This window comes from Acanthochromis polyacanthus, chromosome 5 (assembly GCF_021347895.1).
Source record: "Acanthochromis polyacanthus isolate Apoly-LR-REF ecotype Palm Island chromosome 5, KAUST_Apoly_ChrSc, whole genome shotgun sequence".
NCBI lineage: Eukaryota > Metazoa > Chordata > Actinopteri > Pomacentridae > Acanthochromis > Acanthochromis polyacanthus.
Genome location: NC_067117.1, coordinates 23,016,426 through 23,033,952, shown reverse-complemented (window position 1 = coordinate 23,033,952; position 17,527 = coordinate 23,016,426). Strand labels below are relative to the sequence as shown.

Below are 17,527 nucleotides of genomic sequence, written 5' to 3'. Positions count from 1 at the left end.
TTAAATGCAGAAAAGGACAGGTGCTTCGCCATTTGGCTGCCCTCAGACGTATCGTGTGGGTGTCAAAGAGGAGGCGGATGGGGAATGAGGGGGTTTAAAACTCCTCTTCCAGGGCTTTGATCTGGAAGTGTCAGCAGCAGAACTAGTGGGCATGTGTCACTCATTAGCAGTGTGGTGAGAGTGTGCTCCCTCGCAGGCTTTCCGAATGTGTGGAGCAGAGTGGAGAGGATGCTGTGAAAATGTCTGCTCATGGTGTGTTCCTGCTAATAAACCCTGAGGATGGCGTCAGGGCCTGGGGGTGGGGAGCTAAAAATAAACCGTGGAGGGACGGCAGTGCACTTCACTTTAATAACTGCCTATGTGTTGAGCATCGCTTTCATTGCTCTTTCACGGCACACACACTTATGCTAAACTGATAGCACAGGAAGTTGAATAGACGATTTCATTGAAAAGCCCCGCTGCCAGCATTCACTGTCTTGGGAGAGAAGGGAAATGGAAACCAGATGTCTGAGATCCACCGTGAATATGTCAAAGCTCTGAGACTATGTCAGTTCCTGCGTGTCCCATTGGTGGACTGAAACTTTTCTGCGCTGTCATCAGTAATGTCTATAATACTCCCTCCCTGTGGACATCTCATACAGTTTTGGCTTCAGCTTCTACCCGGAGACTCCGGGAAAGAAGCTTCACTGTTCCAGTAGATGATCATTTTCTGTATTCCTTAGGTTTCAGACCTCACCACATTCCTCAAATTTCAGGGTAACTTCCCATATCCCAGGGCTCAGTCGGGTGGCAAATCTCTCAGCACTCCTTTGTGGATAGATTGCTTTCTCTTGCTTGAGAAAATAACAAGCTATAGAGTAATGACTTAACAAGCAACAGGATAATGGCTTCAACATGTGCAGGGCTGTGTGCATGTGTCTCTGTGCGTGCATAGATTTGGGATTCTGCGAGTCCTTGCTTACTGGCTTGTGTGCGGCTATTGTTTGGGAACCAACTGTGCAGAATCAACTGCTTCTCTGTTTGCTTGGTGGAGTTGTTTGAAAGCTGGACTGCTGATGAATAGATCGCTCTCGTCCAGGTCTGGAGCCTCGCAGTCTTTGGGGAATCAGCAGCCCTCGGTGTGTCACAATGACAGGACGGCATGTGGGGTTGTAGGTGGGAGTGTCGGGTGTTTTCCATCATAACCAGCTGCTGCGGAGGCCTCCCACGCAGTAGACAGCTTCTCTGTGTGGAGGCCTCTGTGTTCACCTACATCTCTGTGTTTGTATCTGAGGATGTTGGAGATGTCAGATTGAGCACTGATTAATGATAATAAGACAGCTGCTATGTAATCTGTGTGTGAGTGTGTGTGTACACGAGGCATATTGTTGCTGTTTACTATCTCAAGGGGTGTTTTAGCACCATGCATCTGTTACTGGGGTCCCCTGCCCTGAGCTATAACTTCCTTAGAACTCCACTGGAACAAATGGGAAACCTTTGACACCTCACCCTTCAGCGGTGACAAACCAAACTCCTGAAACCAAACATGCCTGCATCTTACACTGGTGTGGTGTTAAGACTGAGAACTTGTTAGGCTGTTCATGGGAAATGACATGCTACGAACACTATCATGACTCAATTAGCAATCCCCTTCCTGTCAGTGATGTTCACATGTGCAACACATTTAGCCACGGCGTGATCCGACTTGCCCCAATAAGTGCTTCTCTCTTTCACACACAGCCTTCAGAATTTCAGCAAATCAAAAACCTTGAAACGTGAGGAACAAGTGTGGAGAAAATCTGTTTCCCAGCACACTGCCTGATGCTGTTTACACACGGTTTTGCAGCGACATGTCCGCACAGGTAGACTCAAATCCGCATTACCTCTTTCATAATGCTCTTTCAGGGCCTCGGGCAATAGCTTAACGTCCTACACCGTGTCTGGGAAAATATGCTCAGGTGCAATTCTCTGTTGCAAACAGGTGATATTCCCTCCACTGTCAGGTGTAGAGGAGTACGAGGTTTGAACTTAACTTGTACTAGTGACTTTTTTGTGTTTTATCCATGAGCTGTGGATGGCAGCTTAGTCATTCTGGTTTACAGCGGCATGTCTCAACTCAGCTGTTAGTTGGATTACCATTAATTTTGTACACACATTTATGTTTTTTGGAGGATTAAGCTTATTTAGGATAGTGTTTCCTCAAACCCTGTCCTTTATTATATCATAACGTTTATAAAGGGATATTGTTTTTCTTGGTTTTTATTCCATTTGTCCTGGAAGGCACAAATGTTGTTACATATATAGCATTGACTTCTGACTTTTTCTGCTGAGCCACAATGAGGTTGGCATTTGTGGTTCTGTGAAATCTTTAAAATAGCTCTGAACTCCCTGAAATTTGGTGCACTCACGTCCCCCAGTGGAAACATTTGAAGAACTTTGAAGATAACAGTCAGAATCAGAAAGGCTTTATTGATGTTGGAGAGGGAAACTGCTAAAAAAAAAGTTAATAAATAGTTAAGGAACAAAGTTAAATAAGAAGCTAAAAGTAGGAACGAGTAGAAAAAGAGCAGGATCCTTAAGTGTTTCATCTGGTGCCTTTTTTATGTCCACCTAAGATGTACTCAGAGTTTAGTGCTCTTCATCAAAGTGAACTTTCTTACACTGTAACTAATATCACAAACATTTAAACATTACACCTGCTGAACATCAACATGCCACTGTGAGCAAGATGCTGATGTTAGCAGTATTTTCTAAGAACAGTCTCTCAGGGCCACAAGCATGGCTGGAGACTCACATTTGAATTCATTACTTTTACTTTTCATTTCAAGTCAGAACAAAATCTGATTTGGCTACGTTTGCGTCCAGCAGCATCCTGCCAGATGCCACACAAGAATTTGGGAGTAATGATAGTTAAAAAAGTTAGGTCAGGATACTCTCTGAGAATCTCGTGTTTCCTGTCCCAGGCTAGAAGTCAGGTTTATTTTCTCCCTCCATCTGCACTCCAATCCCATCAGCCCCAGTGTGAGGCAATGCCCAGAAGGACATACGGAGGAAAAGCAGAAAGCTCAGGCGCCATCCATCCCTCTACCTCTCCCCCCCTTCTCCTCTCTTTCTCGCTGTGCTTCTCACTGGCATCGAGTCCGCAGCAACACATGTCTCTGATCAAGTCCAGCCTGCGTCATCAGTTAGTAAACTCCAGGCTCCAGGAAAACCAACAGAGAGCACATTCATAGCCGGCGACCCTGTGACTGAGTGTGTGATTCATTACTCTTTAATATGCACCCCTACCCCCATCCCCTAACCCACCCAACCACTTCTCCAATCCAGCCTTGGGGCAACTCCACAGCCTGATCAAATCCATCATTAGGCATACTTGTGGTGTTACCACTGTTGGCCTCCTTATTTACCAGATGCAGTGGTTGTGTCTCTGGCCTGTTTGCAGCTCAGCGGAGAGGAATTAGCTCTGCATTCTGACATTCAAATCAGCGCTCTTAGTTTTACCATGTCAAGAGGGAGACAACAAAGCTCCACAGTATCATCTGGGGAGAAAAACTCCCACCAAACTTAGGCAAGTAAATTTAATAACACCACAACATTTGAGAGTAATAATGTGTGCTTGAGTAGGCTGATAGACATTGAGAGCTGCTAATCTAAGGCAGTAATGCATGAGGTGTTTGGGGAGTACACCTATTAAAATTGTGCAGTTTTTCGATTCATAAGCATAAAGCGGAGGAAGGGCTTTGTTTCCAGTCCTTCAGAGTGCTGCATTTTCACACGGATACCTTTGGTGAGGCTGTATTTTACACAACAAGTTTCCCAAGTATCAAGCTTTATTTGGTCTTGTCCACGGGTGATAATCTGTTTACTGTCAAGTGACTGTAACGTCTCAGTAAAATGACCACTGACTACTCAGGTGTTAGTCACAAGTGTGATGGCCAGGTCAGGCATATTCAATGTCAATGTTATGGTTCTTCCTGAGCAGCAGCAAGCATCAGCGTGAAGCACGGTCTGGAGCTGAAGTGGTGGCTGGAGGTTTTTCCTGGGAGAGTTCTCCTCAGGCCTGGTGTGTCATGAATGCAGGATGAGTCCTGTTTATGAGATGCTGACAGCTTCTTCCTGTCTCCCAGACCATGAGCCTGAACTGCTGCTGCACTGAAGGACACTTCTTCAGTTCCTGGCCACCCAGCTCCACCCCGAAAGCTTGGCTGAAGGAGCAGGCATGGGTGGGACAGCTGATGTTGGGGGGGATGGGACATTGCGCTGGCAGTGGCAAAGTGCAGCAGCAGAAACAGCACTTGAGCTCTGCAGCTCCTCGACCCAGGGCTGCTTTTTTGGGTAAAGTAGGCCAATGTAAACTCCCACTTCCTGTCGGCCTTGTCTCAGAGGGGGAGAGATGATCCTCCTGTGAAGAGGGAAAGGGCTGCTGCTCTGTAGGGACCATTTCCACTTACTACACACACACACACACACACACACACACACACACACACACACACACACACACACACACACACACACACACACACACACACACATAAATAGAAATACAGCCGTACAGGCAGCCAGAGAGTGAGTGGGAGAGAGCAAGCGAGTGAGCGAGGAATACACAAACACAGTGGGGTTCAGGAATGTTAAACACATGCTTTATGGCATAAATAGCAGCCACTTTTGGTAAATTACAGTGAGTGCTCTGGCACTGTAAAGCACACAGCAGGAAAACGCTCTCAGATTTCAGTCCAGGCCTTCCACTCTCCCTGAGGAACAAGAAGGGGAGCATGTTGTGTTTTCAGTTCTCTATAAAAAGGCAGAAAGGAATACAGTAACTTGTGATGCAGCAAAGATCTGAAATATACGAGCTTATGCAGGCCAAATGAGGCTGCGCAGCTTTTGGGGATATACTGGCCTGGTGAGAAAGGTAGAGGAATGCAAAAAAGTCTACAGACCCCATCATATTCTGGAGAGACCACACCTCATATTTGTGTCCTATAAGAATTAGGTGACAGAGATTAGCGAGATAAAAATGATCAGTAAAAGACAATCAGCAAACTAACTTGGGAGTAAAGTTTAATCAAGGGGCTTGTTTCAATTGTCTTTGCTAGCCCAGCTAACACCCTCTCCTCAGGACATACCAGCTGACATCATCAAAATAGTCCTGAGCTAACCTCCAACAGCTGAGCTTTTAATGGTCCTTTTATCCCAGAGCATCATGGGTAAAACACATGAGAAAACAGGGCCGAAATGAACCACACTCAAGAGCGTTTACATTAGTTCCATGTTGGACCTGGTTGGAGTTTGTATACAGATGTTTCAGAGTCAGTATAAGCAGTTTCATTTGAAGTAGTGAGTGTGTGAGGTGAGTCACTGCTACATGCTGCAGAATTCATTCTGGCTGCTAGCTGTGAGCACATTTCCCTGACTCAAAAGGAAATAAGGAACTGTGCCGTGGAACAGCTTACCTCACTCTGTGCTGGCCCGGCTGGGCCTCAGCCCACGCACACCGAGCAACTGACTGACAGTCGGACAGACTAGTGGACTGACTTACTGACTGAGAGCAGCGGAGCCATGGGAACCTAAAACTGCAGTCTGGGCAGACTCTGACTCACTGTCTAGGCAGAGGAAGAGGAGAATGTTATACTCTCCCTGAGGAGGGAAAAATATATACGCACTTCAATCATGGTTATAACTAACCAGACTTCCACTGTTAGATCATTTCAAGAAGGGAGCACGTATGAATCCATGTTAAATCTTTGTACTGAAGCAAAAATTGATTTTCGCACGAGGTCTTTTAACCCTCGTGTTGTCCTGCGGGTCAAAACTGACCCATTTTAAAGTTTGAAAATGTGGGAAAAAAAATATTTTCACAGTGAAACTTCTGATGTCCACATTTTCGAACATTTTTTGATGGAAAAAAAAATGTTTCTTTAAGAACATTCACAAAAAAAATTTGGGTGATTTTTTTGTGAATGTTTTTAAAGAAAATTATAGAAGTTTTACTGATATATATGTAATCACTTTGGATATTTTTTAGGATTTTATGGAGTATTTTTACTCATTTTTGTGAAAATATTTACACAAACTTGGGGGATTTTTTAAAATATAACTTTTAAGGGAATATTTTAAGGAATTATGGGAATTATTTTCCTTTTTTTGCAAATTTTCAGAAATTTGGGAAATTTTTTTGCAGATTTTTTTTCAGACAAGGAACCAGTATTTTTTAGTGCCCGTAAATGAAGACAACAGAAGGGTTAACCGCATATGGAAATGCAAACATATCTAGCAATGTTTGCACAGTGACAGTGAGAAGTAGATGGCAGGTGGAAACTGGAAGCAGGTGCATTCAGTTGTTCCCATCCATCACATGGTGCGTTCACCTGCACATCTGCACTTCAGGTTCAACACAATGGTCAGTTCACTCCACACGCCTAATTACAAGACGCGGAGCAGAAATTCCCCAGTTAATGATCAAACAGCCCTTAATAAACCGGCATTGTTTCCACATCATGTTGAAACGGACGTAAAGCTTCTCTTAGGCCCTTGTAAATAACAGGGATAGTTTTAATAAACATAAATTACTTTATTGAATGAAAAGGTTTCAGTTACAACATACAGGAAATAGGAGTGAACACACAAGAATGGTACAAAACATGAAATAACACATCATCTGCACATTGCACTAGAAAACACAGCCATAAAATGTTTAGGAAAGTTAAAAATTCATCTTTGTACTGTCCATTTTCAGGGCTCTCATCACATATTCGGCACCCATGTCTCCATGTTGTAAACTATAAAAATCTTTGGTCCCAGCCTTCTTACATTTCAAAACCGTATAGAACTAATTTCTACTAATACTGCAGTTATTTTTAAAGCCATGACCATTAAATGAGGTAAAAAAAAAAAGGCACATTTTGGTTTTAAAGTAATACAATTTCAAGGCACAATTTCATTTACATTATATGGCTTTGGCTGGTATTATTAACACTGTGGTAACCTTGAGTGCATGGCTTGCATTGTCATCTGTGTAGTGAAACTTCTTTGGTAAATAACAGACAGACTTATCTCTGAAACTCATCAGATTAAAGGAAAGGTTCGGATGTAGTCAAAATAGAGGCTTAAAACGATCCCCACTGGTGAAAAACACTAACCGGTGCCATTCTTTTGTGATGACATGCTTCCTCTTTCTTCTTAAGCAAACCAAGGGCAGTGGAAGTCACCTGCTATCAACCAGCGAAGGTCATGGCTGTAGCACCTGTTAGCACCTCGTCTATCTACACCACAGTACCAGGGACAGCTGTGTGTGCATTTGCTTTTGTGTGTGCGAGTGTGTGTGCTTTGAGGCACGCTAAGAGATTTATTCCACCCACGCACCCCTACCTCTGAGCAGCTGTGTCTAGGCCATGATCCTGAGCTGACCAGCACCAGGACAGAGACAGGAAAGAACACCTCATACCCTAACAAGTTCACTACATATTTGATGTTTGGAATGGGCACAATAGCAACAAAAGGGGCTGATATCAAGTGGGTGTTTGCATTGTTCAGTTCAGATTTGGTCCAGCCTCAAGACCTCGGTCTAGATTGGAAGAAAAAAAACCTGCCTCTCAGCTGGTTTTTAAATGGAGCATAGAAGCTAAGAGGCTTGTAAAGTCAGATCCATAATGAGATTTGATTCCCTCCAGATCTCTTAAAGCAGGCCGTGTCGTGCTCTTTGTGGCCTTGCGGGTCCTCAACAGGCCAGCCGGACTTGTGCAGACCTTTCCTCCGTGGCCACAAGCCCTCCACTGCTCTGAGCTCTGTTCCTCTGGTGGCGTCTCACACTGAGGTGGAGCAGCAGCCCGAGGAGCTGTGTTTCTGCAGCAGCGACATGCGGCTGAAGGTGCGAGAGCAGACGCCACACTGGTACTTCTTCACCTCCGCATGTGTCTGCAGGTGAGCCCGCAGATTGGAGCGGTCGGCGAAGGCCCGGTTGCAGTGGGGGCAGGAGAATGGACGCTCACCTGGACAGGAGAGGATGGACACAAACGTCATTTAGGTGACTACTCATACGGTGACAAAGGGCATCTCTGAGTTCACAAGAGCTTTACATTAGCACTTCACAAACACACAAACATTGCTGAAGATAACATAGAATCACATGGCAGGCTGGTGGGCTCTGACTGAATTAGCATGATTTAATCAGAACCAAATGAGATTAGCACACTAACAAGTTGCTGCAGGTAGTAAGTGCTCAGTGATAGCAGTGAGCCCTCAGGCATTCTTTAAACCTTTTGTCATCCCTGCTCTGCTGTCTTCCCCAGCAGCCGTGATAAGATAATTAGTTGACGAGTCATTGTCTGGGGCACATTAAACACAATGAGTGATCAATGAGTACAGGGTCCACAGAGGGCTTCCCCATGTGAGAACGTCTGCTGATCAGGTGTGGATCTCATCACACTGATTGTCATGGATATCCTGCTTCACAGTCCAAAACAACGAGGGAGTGATCTCCTGACTCACACTGACAGCAACGCAAATGTAGGTCTACAGTTTTACAGCAACAAACACACTGATTTCCTCACTCGTGACTCAACAGTAAAGTGGAAATTCGGCGGGGGCGGGGGGGGGGGGACGGGTAACATCTTACAACATCTCTGTGCGTGGGTCTTACCTGTGTGTGTGCGGATGTGACCACGCAGCAGCCATGGCCTGGAGAAAGCCTTTCCACAGGTGGTGCAAACGCAGGGCAGTGTGTGTGAGCGGATGTGCATCTTCAGAGCCCCCAGGCTGGTGTACTCTTTGGGGCAGTGTTTGCAGAGGAAAGCTGGCCGGGCTGCTGTGACGGGGGTCTCTCTTTCCTCTTCTTCCTCCGGGGGGCTGATGTGAGCCATGACGCCAGTGCATTTCATCCGCTGGCGAGGGGCATATGTGTGCACGGGTTCAGGGCTCGGGGGGTCTGAGGTGCGACCTTCGTCCTCCTCTCCGCTGCTGCTAGCGCTGCTGCTGAGGCTGGACGGGGAGCTGAGGTCCAGGGGTCCTGGGGTGGCCGAGGGCTCTGTTTGGGAGGTGGACAGGTAGAGGGCAGGAAGGACGCTCAGGTCCCAAACCAGACCTGTGGTGAAGCAGGTGTTGTCTGCTGATGAGAGCTCAGCCAGAGGATACCTCTCCAGGGAAGTGTCTGAAAACATCAGAATGTACATTAAAAAAGTACAAGTTGACTAAATTGCAAAACAGCATACAGTAGATTTACCATTTGATTATATTAGATTTTATATGCTTTCACCAGCTGCACATGCCCTGCTCTGATTTTGGTTGTAAATCCCTGTTTTTCTGAGCATTTAATGGGCATAAAGTTGGAGCTATGGGAAGGCTCCATGGGCCGTTTCCTCCCACGTATTCACAAGAGCTTGTAACATGAATGGACCTCTGTCTGGGTGCAGAAAAGGGGAAAGTGCATCTAACAGGACCCCACTTGATCGGGGAGTAGCCTGATTTGCAGCTCGAACCAGACTCTGACACAAGACATCTAAGCAATTGTTGTTCCATTTCACTTCACGACTACACTTTAAGAAAACAGCTGGTTCCCATGTCTGGATTTCGACACTTATATAAGGACGCTTTCATAATTCACTTGGGGGAAACAAACAACTTCATAACTCACCATTCTGACATTCCAGTTCACTGTAGTTTGGCTTTTGTTTAGCGAAGTACTTTTTGACTAAGAAAGATCGAGGCATTGTCCTTTTGCTGAGCGTAAAATACTGTGCGTAAAAGTATCCTGCGGTCACGACGCACAGTTTCTACAAGTGGGAAAAAAAGCAGAACTAGTCCACGGGTCCGTTAAAAAAAAAGCACAGAAATATCCACAAAGTCCACAAGTTGGGGTGGACTTGAGCAACTGTGTGATATGTACAGCTTTCATGCAGTGACTAAATGCTGGCCTCTGTTCTGAAATACTCTGACACAGGCGGTGAGGGGTGTGCTCGCCCCGAGGGCCCTCCCCACCTCACGTATCGCTGCTCAAGTGCTCAGGAAGAAGCCTTCATGCTCACACACACTTTGCAGCAACAAAAACATGAGCCTCATAGCGTTTATACAGGAATCCAGTGGTGCTGACCCGCAGACCAGAGAAGGTGAAGGAACTGTGGCCTTTTTTTTTTTTTTTTTTTTTTACTGTTTTAATGACTATGTAAATGAGGGACTGTGGCTAAATTCTGCAGCTGAAATCTGGAAATGTGATGCAAAACATCCATAAAACAGAGATGAATTAAGTTGTGTATTAAAAATATAGATACATAAACTCCCCAGTTGCTATATAAATGTGACATAAGGATTTAGTGTTGCTTTAATTAGTGCCATTCCGTCACTACTGTAGAGTTTCACTCATGAGGAGAATTTGGAATGAAAGGAGCCTAAAAAGTTAGCATCATGAAAGTGCATTATGTCATGTTATCACAGTTGCACATACCTGTGGGAGGCTGTAGTGTGTTGAAAGATAGTTACTGTCGTCAGATCTGCTCATTTCACTTAATAAAACTCATCTTGTGCCAGTTTATCAATCTCAGCACCTCAGAAAAACTTCAGTAGAACCATTGCTCCATCTTCTGGAAGTAAGGGAATAATGATATGTGACCATTTCATGCCAAAAACACGGGGTGGCGCTGCGTTCCAGATGTTTACAGTCTTTCAGAGCATAGATACAGATCTTTGGGAAGAGATTTCCAACGCTGTCTTACTCGTAAAATGATAGATTGTAAATTAACTTTTTGGAAATTGTTCTTCAAGCAGCTGCAGGAAAAATGTATTATGTCCCACCATCCGTACATGATCCTCACTAAAACAAAGACTTATTGCCTGCTCATATGCAAATAATAGGAAATAATAGGCTGCATTACAGTAATCACACAAGACTTTAAACAATGACCACAAATACAGCAGATTAATTAAAGATGAAACGGGCTTCCATATTTAATTTGGGTGAATTTAATGATAAGATTTGTTGTTTTGTCACAAGTATATATTGCAGTTTACATTGGGTTTCTGCTACAAGCTAGAAAGTAAAGGAATGTTATCTAAACCTGATGCTTTCTGCAGTTTGTCTTTTCACACATCTCAAGAATATTGTGGTTACTGTCTAATTTGTATCTAAACATATGTGTGAATACTTAACAGTAATGTTTAAAAGGAGTGGTATTTTGCCATGATTTGCTGTCAGCTATGAACATTAAATGACACTTATACAAAAGTGTGGTAATATGAATTACACTACTGTGTAAAACATCAAAAGGAATTTAATCAGATCAACTAAAACTTTTCTGGTTAACGTGTTTTGGGGGAAACTTTATGAATATTTCTTTGACATATTTTTATTATCGTAGTTTTCACGGTGTCGACAGACTGCAGGGAATAAAAGTCAAAAAGGCATCTGTATGTAGCATGGCCTTCTTTACATCAGACTGGAGTAGTTACAGCCTGATTAAAGCAAATGTAGTGTTAAGCTAACAATGTTTGTGATGAGTGTCATGTAAACAGCTGAGTGTTGTGTTCCTGTAATTTAGTGTATTTAGTTAATAAAACTGTCAGTGAAGATGCTGGTTCACATGAATGTAATGTTTAGAAAACCTAAATGTAGTTCAAGAACCGTAATCATATAGCTTTTGTTCTTAAAACGTCATAGTGTAGCATGTCACTAAAAAAATGTCACGGTAAAGCACGTTGCTCAAAAAAACGTCATCATATAGCATGTCGCTCTAAAAACATCATAGTATATCATGTCACTCTAAAAAGGTTATAGTTTCTATACTATAACCTTTTTATGATGTTTTTAGAGCGACATGCTTTAGCACGTCGCTCTAAAAACATCTACCACTGTGCAGCCCCAGTCCAAAAATATGCTGAGGTTAATTGGTCACTCTAAATTGCCCGTAGGTGTGAATGCGAGTGTGATTGTTTGTCTGTATATGTAGCCCTGCGACAGACTGGTGACCTGTCCAGGGTGTCCCCAGCCTTCGCCTGAGTCAGCTGGGACAGGCTGATAGCCCCCATGACCCTAGTGCGGATAAAGCGGTATATAGAGAATGGATGGATGGATGTTTTTTTTCCAAATGTTTTATCGGCTTGTTTGAAAAATTTCCTTTTCTTTCCCAATGTTAAATTTTTCGATTAAATCTTTAAGGTTTTTCTTTTTAAATGTTTTATCATCTTTTGTTTAATTTTCTTTTTAAATGCTTCATTATATTTTCTGTTTCATTCCTATTTAAAGTTTTATTGTCTTAAAGATTTAATTTTCTAATTAAACATTACATTTTTAATTAAATGTTTTGTCTTTTTAAAGGTTTAATAATCTAAATGATTTGTATTTTTTAAATGTTCAATATTCTTGTTTAATTGTATTTTTTAAATGTTTAATTATCTAAAATATTTCATCTTTAATGTTTAATATTTGTTGAAAAATAACTTCATAATTACATGTTTTGTATCTTCTGTTTAATTGTCTAAATATTGTCTGTTTCATATAATTTAATTGTATTTAGTGTTTTACTTCCTTTTTTTTTTTAAAGTTTTGTGTTAAATGCTTTTCCCCCCCTTTGATTTAATTGCTTTTTTAAAATGTAGTTTATTTCTTTAATCTTTTTTTCTGTCAAGATTTTAACCCCAACTTTAAAAATGAAACAAACCCTTAAATCACAATGAAAATACTTCTGTTGTCAACATCATGAGTTAGTCAGTTATTCAGTTTATCAATTCAACTTTATTTGTTTAGAACCTTTCACACAGATTACAAAACTAAACAAGCAAAGAGAAAAGAAAACTATGCTAAAACTATGATTAAAACTCAAAAACATTTTTAAAAAAGCATTTAACATAATAAAATCTGTTTTGTCCAGGGGATGGAGGGAGTTTATTGAAGTCTTCTTGGGCTCACATGGTAAATCATTTAAAATAGAAACTTGATATTCAGTGTAAGGAAACTGCAGAGCGACAGAAGAACCAACAATATCTCCCATTTTCTCCTTTAATGAGTCAACTTTTCTGGTGCTTTCAGACCAAAAAACTACAGACTCTTCACAACCTGCTCAAATTCTTCATACAGGACCTCACCACATGGGTCAAGGTTTCCTTCTCATTTCTACTCTGAAGCTCACCTTCTCCTGTTCAAACTGCTGACAAATGTTTGTGCTGCTTTAAAGTCTGGTCTCCAGAACTTCCTAAAAACTCTCAAAGTCTCATCTGCTGCAGGTTGCTTTGTAGAACTGTTACAGAAAACCTCACTGAACCACATGGAGGGGCCTCAAGATAGTCATCCAAATGAAACCATACAAAAACCAAACTAGCAAAACCCAAACGCTAAAGTCTCCTGCAGCCTACCAGAGAATCTCTTTAAACAGAGAATCAGGACAGGAACTCTTACCTTCTGGACAACCAACGTTGGTTCACAAACAAGAATACAGAATGTGTCTGACCAAAAACCTCTAAAGACTCACTACAGCCAAGATAAAGACACAACTCAGCTGCACCAAATCCACTAATCACTGCAAACATTAGCACCATGTGCTAAAGAACCACATTTACTAAGACAGCTATCCAGAACAAAGCCCTAAAACACACCAAGAAACACATTAAAGAAGATTTTACTACTGGAAGCTGCAAGCCAACACCTAAAGAACAAACTAAAGCAACAGAGCCAAACCCGGTTCAGTGAAGAGAAGCAGAGGAAATGTTTGACTGCAGCCAGAAAGCAGGAAGACAGTGAGCTGCTCAGGTGTTCCTGATATAGAGAATGGATAGAGAGTGGATGGATGGATGGATGTGCTGTACAATATAACCAGTGTAGTTGTTTTTTATCGGCTGAAGCAGTTTTTAAAGATCAATTTAAGTCATATACAGTTTTCCACCTGCCTAAAAGTAATTGCAGCCCCTACATTGTGACTGAAATGTTATTAATGCATAAAAATGACTTGATTCCACATATTAGAGTTGTTTTCTTAAAATAATATATACCCTACAGAAATGGCAAAATAATTAATTTCTTGATTATATATAAAACGTGTATGTGAATTATGGTAATCACTTTTCAAATATCAACAAATATATGAGCTATAGTAATCATATACAGTATAAACATCAAAAACAACACTTTAGCACTGCCTAAAATCACAACTGTCACGTCTGATTACACTATAAGCTCCAAACACTCCCATGGTCACGATTATTTGGCTAATTTGTGTGTTTTTTTGAACAATATTACGCAGAAAAAAAAAGTGACTGTCGACGGATATAAAGTTCCATCCATCCATTCTCTTCCGCTTATCCGCGACCCGGCCCCGGATAAGCGGATATAAAGTTGACGATAATGATTAGCTTTTAGCGAGCTTTGTGGCGCAGCACCGTTATTTCTCTTGATGCAGTTTGATCTTTGAATACAATCAAATGAAGCGGAAGTTCAATCCGCTGCCTCTGATTGGCTTTCGGCGTTAAGTGGGCGGGGTCAGGGGCGGCTCCTCTGTTGTCTGTTCGGTTGAATATTTGAAAAAGAAAACAACAGAGTGTTTGGGTACCGCAGCTGTCGTCCTTTATACAGACTCCAACACTGAATCTGTGCTAAAAAAAAAATTGTAAAAAAAAATTAAAATGATCGGCGGGTCAAACTGAGAAACTATAACTGCAGGTAAGGACGCTGCACGGCTACAGTTCGTTTATACACATACAACAATTTGTTTTTAATGCATCTGCTTTACATCGTAGTTGGTGATGTTAAATGCACATTTTTGCTCGTCTATTATCGAATTAGTTCACATTGCGGGATGTCACTGACGCTCTCAGACAGTTTATTTTGGCTGCAGCTCTGATATCACGGTTCATTATCGTGATGCAAACACTTGACACACAGCGTTAGAAATGAATTTAAACTGAATTCAGCCAATAAGACAAAGATGATGGCTGCAGTCGTGTGTTCAGTTAAATTACTTCACCCTTTGACTGTGTGTTGCTTACCTCACAAAACCATCTGAACAGCAGAAAATAATCCACTGTCATTTACTGATACTTGCAGTGGATCAACACATAGAGTTAACTCAGACCTGGTTTTCCTCAGACTGGATGTTTAATGAAAGCATCCCCTCCCCCATTTATCTAGAAACAGATGGACTCTTAACAATGAAATTCTGGGGGAGTGAGCATCCTCTTTCAAACCACTGTACTGCTACAAATTTCATTGGACATCCCAGTCAGCTGACCAGACACTGCCTGAATTTTGAAATATGAAGAAAGAGTCTCATGGCATCACACCCAAACAGTCAAAGAGGGATTAGTGCTGATGTGAGAAGGGAGTCATGATATTTTATGCATATGTGTGAGGCTGAGTTTTTCCTTGTCTGAAGTGACTGAGGACTGTTGCAACACCAGAGCTTCCTGCTGAACAAAGAAGGGAAGGAGAACAGGAACAACAGCAGAAAATAGTCATGTTAAAAACCATCAGCCGTCTGCTTTTTGGGGGAGAGGAGGAGGAGACCCCTGAACACGTCAAGTCTGGAGAGGCGGTGGAGGAAGGATGGACCGTTGTCACTCATCAAGGTCGGTCATGAAGCATCTGTTATCACAGTATTAGCAGAATAAAAATCTTTATGCAAACGCACAGCACTGCACATTTACACAGTCACATGTTTCTCCTGTAATGTTGAAATTTATATGATTTACCGACATTAATATATCATAATCTGGACTTTGATGCAAAATTATGCAAAGTAATGATCTTGATTTTACTGAACTGCAAAATGATGTAGACAAACTTAAAGAATAATATTAAGAATATTAAAATGCTTTTGCCTAGCATTCAGTTTTCTTTAATTTATACAGCACCAATTTCATGTCATAACATAAAGCAGTAAATTTATAATATCTTATTATAAAGAAAAAGTCAGCAATTCCCTTTAAACAGCTTTTTGGCAACAGTGATCCCGTCGAACAAAAATAAACTTATGACAGAACCAGGCTCACGGAGGGCAGCCATCTGTCTCAGCCAATTGTGGTGAGGTAAGAACAGGGAGAGAAGAAGATAGCAAGGAGAAACAGACAGATAACAGAGAAAAGAACAATAAACACTGAGCACGTCAGCAAGGCCGATAGCTGCAGATAATGACAGTGGAGCTCGACAGCCAGAGATACCTGCAGGCAGGACACAACCACGGGAGAAACGGCACAAAGTTAATGCCGTGCATAGTGACATATTAATGAGGAGAACGGCTCAGTGCATCATGGGAAGTCTCACAACAGCTGCAGTCTGCGGCAGCATAACTGAGGGATTTTATACAGCACTATAATGCATCTGTTAGATTTGACTCAGTAGTTTGTGTAGCTATAAAACTGTGCAATACCATGAGTGTTTATTTTACCTCACAAGGACTGCACTGAAGTATTTCCCAGTTGTATGACAGAGGAGCACTTTTGTCTTCACAGAGGCAGATTCGGCAGAAAACCAGGACACGCTGCAGAGTGAAACACAACCATCCAACTTTGCCCTTCATGGAAACACATCTGCAAACATGGAAACTGATTGGTGAGACAGCAAGAGGCACCTTTCTGGACAAATGTTGAATTTTGACTTCAAGAAACTGTTATCCTGTTAAACTATTTTCTAACTGTAACAGATATTATTTTAAATCATTTAACTGACATATAACTTTTTAAAATTCCTTAAATCCAGTCATTTTACCATTTCCTTTAATCTCCTTTGTGTTTCTCTCCAGTGTGCCGGATGCAGAGCCCTCAGTTCAAAGCAGCACCACCACCAGTCAAGCCATGTCTGCTACTTTTTTCCAGCCTAAAGCTCTGCCAGCTATAACACAGTTAGCCTGCATCCAGAAGGCTAAGTCCTGGGCCGACCGACACTGCGTCTCCCGTAATGCCATTCAGCGGCAGAATCGTATTCGCCAAGGAGTCCAGCACTCCTTCCACCTCCAACAGCCGGGACACCGCAGCCTCGGCCACTGAAGCTCTGCTCATATAACCACGAAATGTTCGGATCAGATGTTCTTATTCACAGTAAACTCATATCATACCCTAACCTTACCTACAGGCACGCAACTCAAACTGAGACTTGATGATAAACACATTATTTTATCATGATTTTACACACTATATGTCTAACTTTAATGTAATCCATTATAATGCTTGACAACTTTTGATAGGCAGCTACGTTATCATTTTAACTTGTTCTGTGTCTGACTTTGGAATGAAGATGTTCACCTCATTAAATGAGACAGTGTGTTTCCTTCTCTCTGTGTGTGTGTGTGTGTGCATGTGTATTCATACATATGGAGCCTATGCAAAATGCATCCTCAAAAGTGATGTTTTTGTGTATCAACATGCTTTACATACTTGGTTTAAAACCTTTTTATACACCAATAAAAAGTCTGACTTTGATGCTGGATGATGATTTTTTGTTGTTGTTGTTGTTGTTCTGAGAAACTATAATATCCGAATGTCATTGAACTGCTCACCATCTGACAGACGTAAATGTGGATCTCATTAGTTTGGAGGGAAATGCACCTGGTCAGTTCCTGCTGAAAGAGGGCTGCTG

At 42.0% G+C, this 17,527-nt stretch overlaps 1 protein-coding gene and 1 long non-coding RNA gene across 2 annotated transcripts; one reads left to right on the top strand and one right to left on the bottom strand.

Annotated features, from left to right (window-relative positions):
* Positions 1–6,518: 6,518 nt before the first annotated feature.
* snai1a (snail family zinc finger 1a) lies at positions 6,519–10,087 on the bottom strand. Its single transcript, XM_022200199.2, has 3 exons — positions 9,611–10,087; positions 8,621–9,127; positions 6,519–7,970 (listed from the first exon to the last, which is right to left on the bottom strand). Exons 1-3 carry the CDS (start codon positions 9,684–9,686, stop codon positions 7,786–7,788), a joined length of 768 nt encoding a protein of 255 aa, XP_022055891.1. The 5' UTR covers positions 9,687–10,087; the 3' UTR covers positions 6,519–7,785.
* Positions 10,088–14,465: 4,378 nt separating this feature from the next.
* On the top strand, positions 14,466–16,840 carry LOC127534201 (uncharacterized). The gene is made up of 4 exons (XR_007942235.1): positions 14,466–14,617; positions 15,330–15,522; positions 16,405–16,504; positions 16,695–16,840. It is a non-coding gene; the product is annotated as an uncharacterized LOC127534201 (long non-coding RNA).
* Positions 16,841–17,527: the final 687 nt, after the last annotated feature.

What these genes read in the sequence shown, in the direction of transcription:
- snai1a (XM_022200199.2), bottom strand. Translation starts at nt 9,686, where the DNA reads ATGCCTCGATCTTTCTTAGTCAAAAAGTACTTCGCTAAACAAAAGCCA. An exon ending in TGAACTGGAATGTCAGAATG is followed by an intron (nt 9,128 to 9,610) that starts GTGAGTTATGAA and finishes TGATGTTTTCAG; the next exon opens with ACACTTCCCTGGAGAGGTAT. An exon ending in TCACATCCGCACACACACAG is followed by an intron (nt 7,971 to 8,620) that starts GTAAGACCCACG and finishes TCTCCTGTCCAG; the next exon opens with GTGAGCGTCCATTCTCCTGC.